The 19,457-nt window shown below is 34.8% G+C and overlaps 2 protein-coding genes across 2 annotated transcripts; both read left to right on the forward strand.

Moving 5' to 3' along the window:
* The first annotated feature begins 2,415 nt into the window (after positions 1 to 2,415).
* LOC135134889 (protein peste-like) lies at positions 2,416 to 4,167 on the forward strand. Its single transcript, XM_064063770.1, has 6 exons — positions 2,416 to 2,856; positions 2,904 to 3,119; positions 3,164 to 3,461; positions 3,516 to 3,718; positions 3,768 to 3,847; positions 3,899 to 4,167. The coding sequence occupies exons 1-6, from the start codon at positions 2,455 to 2,457 to the stop codon at positions 4,140 to 4,142; spliced, it is 1,443 nt and encodes a 480-aa protein (XP_063919840.1). The 5' UTR covers positions 2,416 to 2,454; the 3' UTR covers positions 4,143 to 4,167.
* Positions 4,168 to 8,266: 4,099 nt separating this feature from the next.
* LOC135140485 (protein peste-like) lies at positions 8,267 to 12,836 on the forward strand. Its single transcript, XM_064071061.1, has 7 exons — positions 8,267 to 8,546; positions 8,755 to 9,251; positions 11,500 to 11,703; positions 11,757 to 12,045; positions 12,094 to 12,296; positions 12,348 to 12,421; positions 12,489 to 12,836. The coding sequence occupies exons 2-7, from the start codon at positions 8,841 to 8,843 to the stop codon at positions 12,775 to 12,777; spliced, it is 1,470 nt and encodes a 489-aa protein (XP_063927131.1). The 5' UTR covers positions 8,267 to 8,546; positions 8,755 to 8,840; the 3' UTR covers positions 12,778 to 12,836.
* Positions 12,837 to 19,457: the final 6,621 nt, after the last annotated feature.

The following is a 19,457-nucleotide window of genomic DNA, read 5'->3' on the forward strand; positions in this document are numbered from 1 at the left end:
CACAAGTACAGACTCATCATATTTTGTACATTTTAGATAGGATTTATTCAGCAAAATTTTGGGGTGACGTCATCAATTTTTTAGGGGGGATGAGCAAATACATTTTGATAAAAAATTTACCATGCTTATGATAACTTTAAAACATCTCCAAGATTTCAAAGCATTCGGTTCTGTAATTCCTGATTAAATCAATAAAATAAATTGACGCATTCATTAATTTTTTTGAGTCACCCTGTATATGCAAATCGAAAAAATTTGAATGGAATGATAAATCACAACAAGAGACTCACCATATTTTGTACATTTTAGATAGGATTTATTCAGCAAAATTTTGTGGTGACGTCATAAATTTTTTAGGAGGGGACGACCAAATACATTTTGATCAAAAATTTACCATGCTTATGATAATTTTAAAACATCTTCAAGATTTCAAAGCATTCGGTTTTGTAGTTCCTGAGTAAATCAGTGAAATAAATTTTGCGCATTCATTAATTTTTTTGAGTCACCCTGTATATGCAAATCCAAAAAATATGAATGGAGTGATATATCACAAGTACAAACGCATCATATTTTGTACATTTTAGATAGGATTTATTCGGCAAACTTTTGAGCTGACGTCATCAAGTTTTTGGAGGGGATAACCAAATATATTTTGACTAAAGATTTATGATGCTCTTTAGAGCCTTAAAATATCTGCAACATTTTAAAACATTCGGGTTAGCAGATTCAAAATTAAATTGCAAAATATTGTTTTATGATTTTGATTTTTTTTCCAAAAATCTGGACGTTTCGGGTAAAAACTGAATTCGGAGTCGTAAACTACATGTGCAGGACTATGTTATTTTATACAATTTAAGACCCATTTACTATGTACAATTTTGAAGTGACGTCATCGCATTAGTGGTGGGGATGATTAGACAAATTTTGGTTAGCGTTTTACCATCTACATGATATTCCTAATAGAAGTACAAAATTTCATAACAATCGGTCCAGTACTTTTGGAGATTATCTGTCTAATAAAAATCCGGGACGGCAGACGGACAGAGGGACAGACAGACGGAAATGGGAGACCTATTTCTTCGTATTCTAGGAGTCATGAAAGATCGAGAAAACGTAAAAGTAGAGAGTCGGCCGACGGACTCGATTACAATACTTCCTTTGCTTACGCTCGGGAAGTAAAAATGAGAGAACTCACCCAAATCATTCCAGTTACTACTCATAATATGGTTCAGCCTTATCGTTGCAAGTACTAGCCCCACCCACCCGCCCTCTATTTTCTTGGAGGTATGTGACTTGCCAAAATCAGTCTTATCTTAACAAGTACTAGGCCCGCCCACCCTCCCTCTTCTCATTTTAGCGACTAATTTTATTTCTGCATAAGATCCACCTTTCATTCAGAGCAGATAAAATCAATCATCGAAATAGAGGCGAGCGGGTGGGCGGGTTTAGATATATGTTCTTCTGTAGAGTGGGAGTGGTAAGTAACTGATAGAAACTAGGCTGTAAAAATGCGCTAGTCTTAACTATTTTGTTGTACCAATTGTTATAAGATTTATTTCTTATTTCGGAAAAAAAAATGAGAAAACGGGTGGGCGGGCGGGGCTAAGATTAGTTTTTCCTAGGGAGTCTTATAGGCAATAGACATTGCCAAGAGCTACTTAGTTGCTCCATCGTAAATAAGAATCTGATGTTTAAGGAATTTTACACAAATTAAAAAATGAACTGAAAATTTAATGAGAGCAGTCTTAAACTAGGTGTATTGTTGGTTGCCTATTGGAGCTACTTACATATAAGTAATGTTGCGCACAAACAAGATACAAAACTATCATCTTCTATACGCACTATGTGAAAACTGTTATTATTATTTCAAAATTTCTAAACACAACTAACTTTATGTAAATAAGTTAGTATTGATATTAAAATTCAACTGTAAAACAACAGTTGCTGCAAAATTTTTAGCGCCCTCAAATAATTTTCCCTCCAAAGAAATTTAAGTCTCGCATGCGCACAAGTTAAACGAGCAACTATTTTATTTCTAATTTTTTCCTGAACTTACTACTCGTTTTTTTTTTCGTTTTGGTTTAATAGTCAATAATAATTTTAAATTGCAAAATCTTAATTATATTTAACTTTCATGCTTATTGTTTTTTATGCATAGATTTTTGCAATTCATGTTAAAAATAAGCATTAATTTGATAACGACTGATTATAAAGTTGCGATGTCTGGTTAAAATAACAAACAATATTATTATTACAAAATAAAAGAGCGTTGCCTCAAACCGACTATTAATTGAGAATTTATCAAAATAATGGCGCCTTGAACTTAGCTAACGCAGATTATACGCGTGTTTAATGTCAATGTAAACTTTATACAAATATAGATAAGTAGTGAACTTTAAATACATTTTTTAACACTTTTTCAATTAGTCAGCCATCAGCAAGAAAAAACGTAAGATGAAGTACACGAGAAGAAGTAACAACTTTCTTTGTATTAGTATTGCTTTATGTGTCGGTGGTCTGTGTTTAATTGTAAGCCGACCTATTATTGGCGATTGTTTGCTATCTCTAGAATGCAACCCCCTTTTATTTAATATGTGGAAAAATGTTGCCTACGACGTATACGTCGAACTATATTTATTCAACTGGACCAACCCCGAAGACCTCCACAATATGTCTGTTAAACCCAGGTTTGAAGAAATCGGACCGTTTGTCTTCCAATTAGACGAAGAAAAGTGGAATATTGTGTGGAACAACAACGGTACGGTTACATTCCAGCAGCGACGATTTTGGTACTTTAAAGACAATGAAAGAAGCAGTTTGGACAAAAAAGTCACCAACGTTGACGTGATATTCCTAGTACTGTTTACCACGTATTTTAGCAATATATTAACAAAATGTTTCAGGGCATATCCTACGCAACGCGAAACTGGAACTACTACGTTCGTAAGGGAGTGTTTTTAACTTTGTCTACCTACTTCCCAAAGATATATAGAACCCAAACAGCCCGAGATTTACTTTTCGACGGATACCCGGAACCCGTTCTAGGGATAGTAAGCGCCATGCCTTTTTTTAAACATTTGGAGGTACCCCGCTGGAATCGATTTGGCTGGCTGTACTCCGTAAGTACCATGTTCGCGCCACAATACTACCAAGTTTCAAGTAGCGAAATGGTTCTTCAGAATGCGACGGCGTTTTCAATGTAGGTACCGGGAGGAATTCGGTTTTGGGAAAAATGTACAACTGGAACTACCAATCAAGAACTGGGTACTTTGAAGGCGACTGCGGGAAGGTTTCTGGCTCCGCTTCGCAGATGTATCCCAGGAATCTTGTCCGCGGTGAACCCATTGAAATTTTCTCCACGGATTTAAGGCGAACTATTTTTCTCAAATACGTAGAAGACGAATACGTAGAAGGAATTTTAGGTTATCGCTATACCGCAACGAACTATACAATGGATAATGGTGTGTGGACTATCTTGCTTTCGTGGGCATTTATATAATATTTGAAATTTTTAGGTACAATTGACGCCAAAAATAAATGTTTTTGTCCTGATGAATGTATACCTTTTGGTATGATGAATCTGTCTTCGACTAGACACACTGCTCCTATATTTGTTTCGTTACCTCATTTTTACACAGCCGATCCTTACTACATTAATTTAGTTGATGGTTTGAAGCCAGATGAAACTGCACATGATTCTTGGATGATTGTGGAACCTGTAAGTTCGCAAAAATACTAATTCGTTTAAAAAAAAACATGTTTTTTAGATTACTGGGACGATATTAAAGACTGGTGTGAAAATTCAAGTTAATGTATTGATGCAGCCAGTGACCGGTACTGGTACCCAGTACGTTGGTTGTTTGTTATTTCATTTTGATTTAGGTTAATTTGTCTTCAGGTTGTTTGAAAATGTGCGAAAACTATTTGTTCCAATGGTGTGGATGAATTTCAAGACAACAATTCCTTTCAAGGGACAGCTTTTTGTGAAAATCGTCCTGATAGTACTTCCAGGAATTACATGTTTAGGTGTTATTATGATAATAACTGCAGCTTTTTTGCTGTGGTATGAACGTAGAAATGATCCAAGACGGCTACAGAGTTTATCGCAAGTACAACTTCGAGAAAATCGGTCAAAATCGTGACAATAATAAAAATAATTAAAATTTAGTTGGATGTATAATGTTACCTCTTCCCTTTTTAAAGATTACTTATAACACCGAAGATATATAAGTAGTACTTTGTTCAGAGATACTTCTAGATGATTCAGTGTATGAGTGAAGTGTATTGTTTGTTGCCTACTATATCTAGCACAATTTGTTACATTCAGAACCATCAGATTTACCTTTTTTTCGAAAATATCAAGATTTTTCTTTACTCCAACATCAAAATTAACAAACTTCAGTTTTCTTCTCAATTTTGTAAAAAAAATGGTACCTACAAGGAAGTTAATGTTAATAACTATGGTATCTAGTGGGTTCATTGTTCGTTCCTTCAAAAATAAAAAAAGATAAATATTATTCAAGACGACGAAACTTCTGTATATTGATATAGATTGATATAAAAATAATGAACAACAAACGTCCTTAAGTTGATATTTTCTGGATTATATTGTTTAATCCACTGCATTATTACAACTTTCATTTGCATGTAATTTGCGAAACTGACGCTTGTACAACCTGTTTTTTAATTATGTTAAATACATGCAGTTCGGGTTTAATTATAAGTTTACAATATTTCTTTTTTTTTTTCATTAAAAAAAAAATGTAATGAGATTTTAATACATATAATAATAATGCGAAACTCATTGGGGAAACTAACCAAACGCAATATCATGAGAAAGGACTTTACTTTCTGGACGTACGTACGGCGTTGATGGGTGAGTCATCATTGCTGACGGTGTCGACGCAGCGTTCCACAAAGCCAAGTCTGGAGCGGCTTATCGGAAGTCTCGATTGCGGGCCCAGAAAACTCTCGATGCGGCGTTCTGGATCCATCGAGAGGCATGCATAGGTTTAAATACAGGCCACCGTCGGGAACAGGAAGGAGTCAGTTGAACCACGAATCCAGCGAATGTTAAGAGGAGTCAGATCAGGCGCCGGAAATAGTTTGTACATAATCGCTGTAATAGTTAGCCGTGTATATTCGAGTTAGTAAGGAATAAATTGTTGAGTTTTACCCATGCCGATTTTAATTCACCGAACATCGTAACATTATTCAAAATAAATATATGGAATTCGAAGGGAGGACTGTTTTTTTTTATTATTATTTAAGTGTATTTATTATTCGTTGCGACAATCCAAACATCCCGCCTTAAATTTACATTTTTTAATTTTTTAAAATTTAAAAATTCAAAATTTGGCCTTGGCTGTGATCGTCTAACCTCTAACAAAATGGAACCCTACGTTGTGTTTTTGAAAAATGGCGGGATGCGTTAAGATGCAAATGGTGGACCCCAAAGTTGGATAAGTACCGCTAAATAAACACAAAATTTATTCCTCCACTGACAAAAAAAAAGAGAAAAAAAAGCTGCGTGCGAGGGCGACTCGTGACTTGCCCTCAGGCTGCCCAGAGGGGGCCGAATCGAATCGCTGTTCAGCTCCAAAAAAAAAAAAAAAAACTTTGAATGACTTGGAATGAAATGAAATTAAACGTTCTGAATCAATGCAAATATCTGAATATCACACATGTAATTTTTAACGTTGCGAGAAAATGCCTCGGTGACGAAATCAATCTTTAACGGTGTGAGGAAATGCCTCGGTGATGTAATCAATCTTTAACGTTGCGAGGAAATGCCTCGGTGATGTAATGATGATAACGATGGTAACTGCCCAAAGGAAGAAATTATTTTAACCCCCCTCCCCCCCTACCAGTTTACGAGATTATGAATTTTGTTAATTTAACTGCCGTAAATGAACTATTAGCAATCTTGTGTGAAGAATTAAGAAGTGTTATAATATAACACACTTAAGTATTTGCATCCATAAACCTCATTCGTAATTAACAACACGCGGAATTGTATCTCATACGCTAGAACCAGTGCTGTCGCGGCGATAGTTTGATTACAAATATATTTTTCTTTTGGACTATTTCAACATAATATAACAATTCAAGATCACAAATTTGTGGTCCTGTAGTTATTTGAAGTAATATAGTAATATAAAAGTAGTTTTTTTACTAGCTGTAAACACTCCTAGCGACGCACTGGCTACGACCTTGTGGACCAGATCAAAACGTCCCCGCTACTTGTCGTAAAACACACCTTACTTCAACTGGGGAATTGCAGCGGTGAGATAAATTCCCGCGTACTGGTAATTAAACAAACAAAGGGTGTTATCCTGACTAAGTGAATTTCATGAAATCTCTTAGTAAGTATTTATTTAAATAAAACTAATGTCTGTTAAATTGTGTTAGAACCAGTTAACGATTAAAATCCTAACCTGTTCGGTGAATTTACAAACAATAAAACAAATTTACAGCACATGTAGCGTCGGTCGAAAATTAGCACCTTTTCCCGATTAGAAAGCCGCGTATTGGAGAAAACTGTGACGTCATCGTTACGATTAATTTTCGTTAAACAAAGGCTTCCTCCCTTTTATTAACTACCAAGCCAACTAATTTAACCTAGCTAACTTACAGCGTCCTTTTCACCATACTCACACAACTAAAACATCCTCTAGCGACCTACCAACTACCCACAAAGCGCTAACGTGCACATGGTTGCCTATGTTTAACGATATTTTTATTGAATTTTTTTCTCAAATTCAAATTATTCAAATGTGATTTCGCGCCGCTGTTAATTGATTTCAGGGCGAAAAGTTGATTCAAATTAGGTCACCACATCGTCATTAACCAAAGAGGCGAGAATACATGGTCACGTGATGCTGAGTTTGTTGGGTAATACCTGCCAACCAGCTTAATCTTGACATTTTAAAATACAGACTGCTATATCTATATATCAAGAGTTGTTGAAGATAGTGGGTGTTTATAAATATTTTCTCACTATGTAGTAGCAGTTGGTAGAGGGTTCCTGGAAGAGTTGTGCAGCTGCATTTCACCTATAGATTATATATGTGAACGTCATTTTCTCTATCTCAATTTTACCGAACACCTGCCTGTTTCAGTTTAGAGGACAGAAAATTGGGAAGAAATATTTCCTTCGTGGTTTTATCTAAGCTTGAAAGAAAATATGATATTAATGTAAAAACTAATTAGGAAACTTTTGATAATTTAAAGCAGAGAAATGTCTATGACATGTTATATTATTCGCAGAAGAAACGTGAACTGATGATTCATACCACCATCATTTTATATTATTTACATTTAAAATTCAACAGGTTCACAGAAACTGTGATTTATACAAGATATAAATTTAAAACGACAAGATGGCGTTTAGTTAGGCGAATTGCGAAATTCATAGAATACAACTTTATGTAAAGAAGTTAGACCTAATTGTAACTTGAATGACATAATTTGACCAAAGAAAACCACACAAAATGAACCTTTTTACTTCCGAGCGTACGCTAAGGAAGTATTGTAATCGAATCTATCGAGCGACTGGCTAATTTCATATTTTCTCTATAGGTCATGACCTCTATACTACGAAAAAATAGATCTCCCGTTTCCGTCTCTCTGCCTGTCTGTCGCGGTAATGTGTCGATTTTTGTTAGACAGATAATCTCCGAAACTGCTGGACAGATTGTTCTCAAATTTGATAAGTATATATTTTGTCTAATCATCCCCACCAACAATGAGAGACGTCACCTCAAAATTGTACATAGTAAATGGATTTTAAATTCTATAAAATACCATACTCCTACACGTGTAGTTTATGAATCCGTGTTGAATTTTTATCCAAGACATCGACATTTTTAATGTTTTAATGAATGAGTCAGTTTATTTTATTGATTAAATTAGAAATGATTCACTGCATTTTCGCAAAAATTTTCTAACGGAGAAACTTATTTTAAGCACAAGCGGCAGACTTCTTTAAATTTACTTAAAATTACATACATATCTTTATTCGAACTTTCACAAATTTTATAATTTTTTGAAAAAGTTGAATGTTCAGGGCGAGGCAAGAAAAATTTTCAAATATAGCAAATTTTTTCAGACATATGTCTGATTTGTAATTGCAGACGCTGACGCTTCAGATAATGTGTACAATCTAAAGTGGAAAAGATAACGCTTACATTTTAAAAAACCCCCAGTCTTAGATAAACAAAATTTACAACCGCTTGCAGTAGTTGAAAAATTTGTCAAGCATTCACTGTTTAAGTACGTGTTCTACATGTTTGTTATTTCACAACATACAAATAAATAAGTAAACCAGATAATAGTGGCAAATTTTTCGCAATTAGAACAGATTTCCATTGTTTGAAAGGGAATAATAGAACTTTATCAATTCCAAAAACCACAATGTTGATTGCTAAATAATTGACAGGTGTTCACAGATCCTAACTATATTTGCTGATACGAAATGATTGATTTATCTAAACTGTTAGCACAGCAATCACGAACAGTCCATTCATGACAGGTTGTGGGAAAAGGTAAGTGTCATAAACAAAATATTACACACAAAAATTTATTTTCGAAAAAATTGCACTTAAACATACACTCAAAACCACATTACTACATTTCCACACTCGAAAACGCTCGCGCTTTACACCAACCACTGAAAATTACAACCCCACTCTACGTCATTTTGAAAACGACTGCGTAATCTTACGCAACACATCGCTCACCCAATAACAACAGATTTCAGAAGTTGATTCGAAAAATCTGATGGTCGATGCTTTGAAAGTGGTGTACTTCACTCCGAACACAACAACCGCAAGGTGAAGATGAAGCCAAAGAAACTGTGTTTAATTTGTGTGTCCGTTTTGCTGATAATTTCTGGATTTCTCATCACTCTCCTTGCTCCAATTGTCCTGACACACGTTATTCGCACGCAATTCGTACTCACACCTGAATCAAAACTCGCGCAGTCATGGGAAAGGGTTTCGAGTATGATGCCCATGGACTTTTATTTTTTCAACTGGACGAACCCACAAGATATCTACAACAGGAGCGTCAAACCGAGATTTGAGCAGGTCGGACCTTATCGTTTTATGATGGATTTAAGGAAAACGAATGTCACGTGGAATGAGAATGGAACGGTGACGTACAAACAACAGAAATTTTGGCACTTTAGTGAAAAGGGGACGAACGGTAGTTTGCAGGATAGAGTAACCACGCTGAACACACCTGCTTTGGTGAGACTTTTTTTTTATTGTTAAGAACTTTTCAAAGTCAGACGAAATTTGATGGGTACTGGTACCCGTTTTACCTCGTTGTTATTTATTGACTAAGAACCAGTTTATGAGACAAAAGACGTGTGATTGGGAGAAAGGACTCATTAGTAAACGTCTGCATTTTTGTAGCGATAAAGTAATGTCGTTGACTGATTATTTTTATGCGTTCCATTGATAAAGGACGTTGCTCATTCGTAGCCAAATATTGACCGTCAAAACATTCAATTTTTTTTTGTGGACGCGAATAATTAATCTGAATATTTATAACGCTAAAGGTGTCTGCTTTAACGCTGTAACCCTTTCTATAAACAAATATATATTTTATCTTTTCGTTGATAAACACAGGTTTACTCAAAATTGAAGTAAACACAAACAATATCTAAATGTTGATTTTGTTTTATTTCTAGAAATCAGTGTAAATCCACGCGACAGCATCGTTGCCATATTGTGCTTATACACTTGTTCTATAATACAACTGTGAAGACTATAAACAATCAGCTTACAAAATTAATTGACCGAACGCTATGAACCTTGAATTTTAATTTTTAAAAATCCAGGTTTTTACCGAAGCCAGTTTTTGTAAAACAAACAAATCTTAAAAAACCTTTCAGGATATAAACAACAAAGAGGTCACTATGTAATCACGAATGCAAATGTGCAATATTTAACCTCTTTTTATAATGAAGGCAATTACACGTTTATAATATAATCTTTTTATTAGAATTGTAAAAATTTAATTTAAAAACAAATAAAAACAGTGTCACTCTAAGTATGTATTGTGTGCTCCGTTGACTTTGTCTCCTAAACAATTTATTATCATATAAAAAATTTAAAAAATCTAGTGAACCTCCTGTCGAACCTACATCTTTTAATGGCAATTAATTTGGATAAATGCAGTGGCCTGGTTTGCATAAACAACAGTAATGACTTATATAATTATTATGATTAGTCCTACATACGACCGTAATACTTATGATTAAGTTTTGCAGTTTTTATGTCCTTCTTTTTAATATGTTTAACATCACTTTAGGCCATGACAACCAGTTTCATCTATAAAAATATTAATATAACTCACCGAACCGGTATCTATACCTACTACTGTGTTAAGTATTAACATTACGACAATTTTTTATCACCAGGTATAATACTTCTGCTTGTATTTGTAGTCCTAATGACAAAACAAATCAATATTTTTTTAACAGTGGGAATTAATTTCGACACTAATAAATTTGTGCCGGTACAACACATCAGAAAAGATGACTGTTGAGGCGTCCTTGGTTCAATTTTATTACATAAGTGCACTAAGCGAATTTTCACGTTAAATTATTTTCATTTATGGTTTATAGGTTGGTCAATTTTAAGGGCGCGGTATTCAAGTGTGAGAACGGCGCCAGATTAGTAAATAAGATTTTTGACTGCTCTAATGGAATATTAGTTATCAGTGAAATAGCAATATTGATTTTTTAACGAGTCCGCAGAAGTAATGTTTAATGTACACTGTCTCTGTTTGCAGATATTTTAAGATATGTAAGAAAAGTTTTTAGGTCAGGTTAATCTCAAGTGCGAAAAGATATCCAGAAAGTGTAATCATGTTACATTACTTTTGCTCATTTTTAATTTTTAAAATAAACGACAATATGAGTCTCATTTAAAGTTTTAGCTAATTGGATCGTATATTTACTAAATTAATTACAAAAAAATTGTCTGTGGGAATTCTAAGCAAATTAATGACACAAAGCAGTTTTTTTTATAAAACTACTAAGTACATTCATCACTTTCAGCGTTGGTGGATAGTGAAGCAGTTAATTATCCTGAAGCAATTCATTTACATGCTTTCGTTATCCTAAGCACAGTTGTTGGCCCGTTAAATTTTAAATTATCATAAGTCAACAAAATCAAAGATTAAAAACCCTAATTTCAGTTTATATTAGTGTTGCGTCTACTCCAAACAGTAAAGTATTGCTACGTTGAACGGTTATTTAAAAATCGGCGTGGGTAAAACACAACAATTTATTTCTTAGTAACTCAAATTTACGACTATACTTCCTTCTAGAGGTTTCGTGATCGAGGTCTTTCTGGAATACTCATCGCGATTTCCGCTTCTAACAAGTCACAAGTCTTGACCACAAGTTCTTGTTATATTTTTCCTACTATTTAAATCCTCTTTGACAAACAACAAACCCACATTATTTCAAAAATATCGTTTCAGGGTGCTGCTCACGTCGCTCGCAACTGGAACTACATAGTCCGCAAAGGCCTCTCTTTCTCGTTAAGCAGCATTTCCGTAACTCACACCGTCGACGAACTCCTCTTCACTGGGTACCCAGACGCTCTAACCAAAATGGCCGGAACTCTACCCTTCTTCGCAGACAAAAATATCCCAAAGTGGGACAGATTCGGCTGGTTTTATATGGTAAGTACGCACCAGAAGCCTTTTTTTGCTACATTTTCGTCTTTTCATTTGAGAGAAACGGTTCAAGTGATTTTGAAGGCATCCTGAACATGGAAACCGGAACAAACTCCCCTTTTGGAACACTCAACAGCTGGAACTACTGGACCAAGACTCGGTACTTTGATGGCAACTGCGGAAAAGTTGAAGGGTCCAGCGGAGACAGGTTCGACGCCAGTGGAAACACCATCAAAATGTTCTTTTCGGAGTTGTGTCGCTTTCTGGAGTTGGAATACGTTGGAGAAACTGAGGTGGACGGTATAGTGGGAAAGAAATATGTTTTAGGAGGGCGTGCACTGGATAATGGTATAGTTGAAACTTGTTTAGGTAGCTGTTATTTTTACGTGGTTTTAGGTACTAAGTACCCGAGCAATAAATGTTTTTGTACTGGTGACTGCATGCCTTCTGGTGTTTTCAATGCATCTAGTTGTCAATTCGGATCGCCTACTTTTATGTCGTTGCCGCATTTCTACAACGCAGATCCGTACTATACTAGTCTGGTTGAGGGTTTAGGACCACGACAGGACAAACATGAATTCTGTATGGTCCTGGAGCCTGTAAGTTTTCATTAAGGGGAAGTAAATCTGTGAAAAGTAAAACTATTGCAGAAAACGGGTGTCCCTCTGCTAGCAAATGCTAAACTTCAGGTCAATTTCTTGCTGCATTCAGTAGACGCAATTTCGTAAGTTCTGACTTGTGGTGATTTAGTTGTAAAATATAAAAATTCTTGATCGTGTAACAAATTTTAGATTATACGAAGATGTCCCTACTGTTTTTGTTCCGATAATATGGTTCGACCAAAGGGCTACAATTCCGAAAAAACAACTGCCGATGTTTAAGCTGCTGCTAAATGTACCGACCATTATGACATCCATTGGAGGTGTATTGATGGTCACAGGTATCGTTTTACTGGTTGTGTTAAACTTTTACGTTATAAAGAAGAAAAAGAAGAAAACAACTATAAATCAACCAGAAGTATCTCCTTTAAACCCCCAAGAGAAATGTGGATTAGTCTCGAAGAAACAGCTGACATCGTGATATGTATTATAAATTATTGAACTTGTTAATTAGTAATATACTCAGTAAGTGAAAAAGTATTAGCCTAATGATAACCTGAAGTCGCCCACTAGCTCGTGTCCTAGAAGGGTTAAATCCCAGTTTAAATGACGCTTGAAATCCATCAACAGTCTTTATAATATAGCCTTGTTAATTTTTACGCTGCAAAGAACATAAAGAAGAAAACAAATATAAATCAACAGAAATACAATAAAAGACAATAAATGGCCAATGATTTTCGTGCTGTAGTGTGAAAAAAAACGAAGATCAAAATAAATTACCTAAAAATTGTTAATTAAATTTTTCTATGCATAGGCAACCAGTCATACAAACGTACATGTCGGAAGGCTATTTTTCGGCCTTGATGATTAGTTAGTCTCGATCACAGCATAGATATCAATCAGTAGAGACGGCTCGCCGTTTTTCGTGACCCGTTTTCGTGGGTGGTCGTTCGCATTATGACCGAATGAGGGCGCCCAACTGACGTCTAAAATATTTGAAATTTGGCAGTTTTGTTACAATATTTTTGCCAGTTTTGCTTGTTTAAGACTGCTTTTCCGGTAGAATTGTACAAATAGTATAAAAAATGTAATTTTCACAATAAAAGGTAAAATCTTTGTCCGATGAATTTTCATACAGGATCCCTGTTGTGCGCCTTATTCGTGCTTATTCTCTCCCTCGTGTTTGGAATTCTTGGAAAAGATAGTAAACATAATAACACACTTTTTGTTTAAAAAGTCGTCGCAAACGAACAACAACGGTGGTTATGAAATAATTTTTTTACATTTGTGAATTAGAGCAAATTTTTAGTGAAAATTTTGAAAATATAATTTTACAAACAACTACTTTGTTGAAATTATTAAATTTAGCTACATTTGTTCATCCATGCCAAAACTTTCCATACGATTATTTGCTTGCTTTGTATGCTAGGATGAGATTATTTTATGCACCAAAATTTGTAAATGCTAGCTTTAAATTTACAAATGCCAAAGGTGAAAAAATTAATAGAAAGAAAATAATTTGGCAGCATTAACTTTTTTCCTTTTTGTAATTTAATTTTTATTTTATTTATTTTTTCTTAAATAAACCTCTTTCTTTTTAGATGTATTTATTACATTATTTTTACATAGACAATTAAACCTCAAGTATTCGGGGAAAGAATGTGCGAATTGTCAAATTGTATAAGTAATAAAATAAAAACTTTAACAAATCATCGTGTTTATAAATTAAATATCGACTTTTCTTTTTTCTTATTGCGATTCACGATTATACGATTTGAGCAAACTACACAGTTTACAATAAATTGCGTACACGAATCAATTTTTGAAATTGTAAATGAAGTGATACTTTTTAAATTGAGTGACGACATCTAGGAATAGTTTAGGCAACGACCACCCATGACGGCTTAAAATTCGGGTCAGAAAGAACAAAGGCGCCGACACGAGCTGTCTCTACTGATTGTTATCTATACTGTGGTCTCGATTCTGAGACAGTCCATCAGACAGCATTGTTAAAAATAAAGACGTATTTTAATATTACTAGATCATTTATTTTTTCTAATTGAAATTATATATCAGGTTATTTAAAATATGCTTAAATAATATTAAATCATAATAAAAATAATACTTAAAATATCATCAAATCTCTAAAATTACATAATTTGAAAAGTCTACTATTATTGATTTTTATTAGTAAAAACTTCTAAATTATTTGAAAACCAAGTATGTCTGTTTTGAAGGAGTACTCCTACTCCAACTTAAGGCTGTACGTCCGCAGTATCAAGCCCAATACCAAGTATAGTGAACCAAGAGTTATAAGGTTATATGGCCATCATAAAAGTAGTTGACCGCAAATAAATACCCCTTTGTGTGGTTCGCACTAAGCTTACCGGTTGGCAATAAATCATCTTCTAAACATTTTTTGCTCATATTTAACAGGGCCGGCTTTCAAAGCGAGTGGTTATTTCGGAACCCTCAGCGGCTGCAGGCAGTAAAGAAATAGTGGAGTGGTGGATTTTCATATTTAGTGAAAGCCGCCCCTGAACGAAACCACAAGAGCCGGTCGAGCTGTAGTGGACACGTTATTTACGACCCTAAAACCTTTTCTATTGTAAACAACTTAACTTCGACACAATGGGATGATTTTATGATGGCCATATAACCTCGTAGCTCTTGGTTCACTATACATGCAAACTTTAATGACCTTGTATTCGTACAATATGTTTTTTTAACAGCCAGTGTATAAATGTATAGCAGAATAATTTTATTAAGACAATCAATGTATCAAGTCATTAGAAAAAAAAATTACAAAACTTTGATTACCTTTTTGGGCCGTATAAAACAGTACAAGAGTATAACCCTAATCAGTTGATATTTGTCCAAAGTTTTGTGATAATTGTAAAAACGAAATCAAAGAAATTTACAAAATAGGCAATCAACAAAACATCCAACCGGCCAGAAAAAGTGATTTATTACTCTAGAAAGTTTTGACCCACTCTTCACAGCGGGTGGTTAAGCGGATTAATGTGGTGAACTATAGAGTCCGCTCATAGTGCCCTCTAAACAACGAGATGGTGGGTGGGCGGGGCTAGTACCTGTTAGGATAAGAGTGATTTTGGCAAATGAGATCCCTCTAAGAAAATAGAGGGCGGGTGGGCGGGGTTAGTACCTGTTAAAATAAGTTCGATTTTGGCAAATGATATATTCTCTAAGAAAAGAGAGGGTGGGGGGGCGGGGCTAATTCCTGCTAACATAAGAGTGATTTTGGCAAATGAGATAAACAACTCAAAAACAGGTATTTGCTGTATTTATTAGTCGTAAGTTTCAGTTGGTCACTCTACCAAAATTGTTATCTGTTACTCTGTTGTTTCTATGCTAAGAACATTATTGTTGATGAATTATGATAGCAAATACAACTACTAAATAACCAACTTCCCATGACAGCCTCGATAAAAACCACAAGCAAAAACATCATTAAACGAGAAACCGAACAACGAAATAAAAAGAGAAACAAATACCACTGCTCAGAAAAACACCAACGATAAGGACCACCTGCCTTAAAAACAGCAAACAACAATAATAAACCTAAGTCAAATGGCTGGAACAAATCTAAGGTTGAGGAACCCTCTGGCGAAAAAAAGGATCAGCCTATTATTGATAACAAAATCAAAAATCGACAACTTAAATCAACAGTTATTGGATCCCTCCCTGGAACTACACGTCTGGAAGCTATCTCAAAAAAAGCTTACATTCACGTATACAGATTATCTCCTAAAACAACTAAAGAACAGCTTCAAGAACACCTGAAATCCCATCTTAACGAATCTGATATCGAAAAATTGAATTCAAAGTATTCGGGACTCTATTCCAGTTTCAAACTAACTTTGAACTTTGATGAGTTGGAAACCGTAATGAAATCTGAAATATGGCCTAAGGGAACACGAATTAACAGGTTTTTTCACCCACCCCGACAACAACAACTAAAGAGCCAAGAATCCTTGTGCTTAATTCGCAATCAATTAGATCAAAACTCCAAGAGTTTGAACTACTGTTAAAAGGTACGTGTCCACTTGAGAGGGCGGTAGCGAGAAATAATTCCAAAATTAGCCCGTAAAGCCATGGTCGGGCCTGCCCTCAACTGGGTAAGCATATCGTTTTTACCTTGTGAGAGTCGCTCACAAACTCGGAGAGAGTTTGTGAGCGACTCTCACAATACGAACGCATTTCGAAGTGCGACAGTGATCTTCGCTAAGTCTGTTTCACGTGTACTTTTTTCGTAATAACTGAATTCATTGCAATAATAGACCTTTGAAATTTGAAATGACAACTTAAGATCAAAGATGGTATAAAATCAAAATCAGAACTCTCGTGAGAGTTGCTCTCCAGTGGACACGTACCCTTACATCAGGGAAATTTCTCCTTGGCAAAACAACGCGGAATTGGACAATCTTTCTATCGAAAATGTGCAAGTAGCATCCAGTTTTTGCCGTAAGTTGACTAATCATGGAGGTTCCCTCTTATTCGCAGCACAAAATCTACAATACACTACTCTACATAATCTGGAAAACATGTCTATTGAAAATCATTGGGAAATCTCAGCATCACTAAGTAGTCAACTCTTGCAAACTTATTGTTATAAATATATATCAGCCGGCATCTGGTGATTTTACATACAAGTGCCGCCCGATTACTAAACTAGGCAAGTCCAAATTATACAACAATATAAGTAAAACTGACTAGTACTTCGTTTACGATAAAACCCTTGATGTCAATACTAAATTTATGAAGGAAATTATCGACAACATAAATCTTGCCTTCCCAGAAAAAACCTTGAAACAAACCAATAATAGCAAAATGGACATTAAGTGGTTTGATGACGAATTGCGAAATATACGCAAAGAATTATTATCATTCCTTGACGAGTTTTATAAAATTCTTCAAACGGACGTGACTAGAAAGGCAAGAAATAACTGTCGCCACCTTTACCAAGAAACAATTAAAATAAAAAAAGTGAACTATACCAAGAGTTTTAAAGATAAATCAAACAACAAAAGTAAAGCAATCTGGCAAGTAATAAATAACAGCCGAAATAAAAATTCATTGATAGGTAGTGCGGCAAACGGTGAAATTTCGAATGACGATTTCAACAAGTTCTTTACTAAAACCGGGCCAAATTTAATAAAAACACGTCCTACTCAAGATCCCATTGACTTAATTATTAAGAACTGCAACAATATTTTAATTTCTCAGAAGTCTCTAGTGTTCGAGACACTATCAACAAGATAAAGAATAGCAATTCAAAAAATTGCTATAACATAAGCGTTCATATTATTAAAACTATCAAAGACACCATCATTTCATCAATAACTAGACTAATAAATGAATGCATAAGGACCACAACATTCCCAGACTGTCTCAAAATTGCTGCAGTGATACCAGTGCATAAAAAAGCATAAATAGTCAGTACGGCTTCCGAAAAGGTCAATATACAACCAAAGCCACTCTTGATCTCACAAATTTTATTGGAGATTACCTAGAGCGCGGCAGATATAACATCGGTTGCGTCTTAGACTTGTCAAAAGCCTTCGATTGCGTCTCCCACTCAGAATTAATAAAAAAGTTGTACTGCTACAATTTACATCCTCTCGCTTGCAGCATAATAACATCCTACTTGGTAAATACGCTTCAGTCAGTAAGACATAATAACCTTGAATCGGAAAAGCTACCAGTGGTACTAGGAGTGCCCCACGGGTCAGTCCTGGGACCATTATTATTTCTCATTTACATTAACGATTTTCCCTTCTTTCTAAACACAAACACGAACTTATTAACTAATGAAACTACATTCCCTAAATCGTAATGAGGAAACAGAATTGAAGGCAAAGTTAAAGTCGCATTCACTCGAAAGAGCATAGATCCACTACCCACAGACATTGTATTTTGACGAGTGTAAAATGTGTGTACATTTAAGCACAATCAATTGATTGATTGACCATCTCTTTCCTTAGAGGGCACTATCAGCCGACTCTATAGTCCACCGCATTAATCCGCTTAACCAATGCAATGACCAATGTAAAAATACTTTTGAAACCAAAACGTGTTTCATTAATTGTGTCAACATCAACAAAAGTGCATGAACAAGTTTTATGCCTGATATTCTTTAAACTGTTCAAAAAATGACCCATGTCAACAATTCGACGACCACTGACCACCAATTTTTCGTTGTCATCCTTTGCTCTAGAAGACATTAGATTATCACCAAGAGCAAGATCAACATTACCATTGTCAAAGTTACAATTTTTTGCTTTTTCCAAAATTTTCGGATCGTTTCCGACTTTTACGTTTTTGCGTAAGTGATGGTTCAGAGAAAGAAAATTTTGGATCAAATCGAGTCTAAACCAGAGCAAAAAGCACTACATGAAAGAAATTGTGTAAAAAGAAAAACTTTTGATCGCGGCACAAAAAACTCTCTCAAAATGATCACCAGTGAACTTTCGCAGAGGACATAAAGTACCAAATTTTGGTTTTCTAACTTTATAATAGTCAACCCCTTTTTCATATTTTCTGGAATAAGTAATCTCCGAAACTACTGGACCGATTATTGCTATATTTGGCTAATCATCCCCACCACCAATGGAATGACATCATCTCCAAAATTTATAATAAAAAATTTTCTTAAATTTTATAAATTAAGATACTCCTGCACTTGTGGTTGTATGAATCAGTGTAGAATTTTCACCCTAGACATCCAGGATTTTTGAAAAAAATTTCTCAAAAAAAATTCGAAAAAGCTGGATTTGTTTTATTAAATATATTCAGGGGCGAGAGAACTTCTGTCGAAATAACCTTCTACCTACTAGGTACCTACCTAAATATGTAAGATTTTGGGTTGGAAAAACCCAAGATTACCAAGAGATATGAGATACTCACAATAAGGCACCTACAATAAAATATTCTTGCAATTTTTTTTATGGAACACCCAGATTTTTTTGACATTTTTTGATGCAGAATAAAAACGAATTTCAGAAATTGTCAACACGTTTATTTCTACTGATACAAAAAATAGAAAAAAAAAACCTAATACTGTAAACTCACGTCATCGCCATCTTTGAAAATAGTAATAAATAATAAACTATAAGTCGCACTGCAATAAATGTTCAAATT

This window comes from Zophobas morio, unplaced genomic scaffold (assembly GCF_036711695.1).
Source record: "Zophobas morio isolate AGI-343-1 ecotype UQ-CSIRO unplaced genomic scaffold, CSIRO_AGI_Zmor_V1 ptg000004l, whole genome shotgun sequence".
NCBI classification, from domain to species: Eukaryota; Metazoa; Arthropoda; class Insecta; order Coleoptera; family Tenebrionidae; genus Zophobas; species Zophobas morio.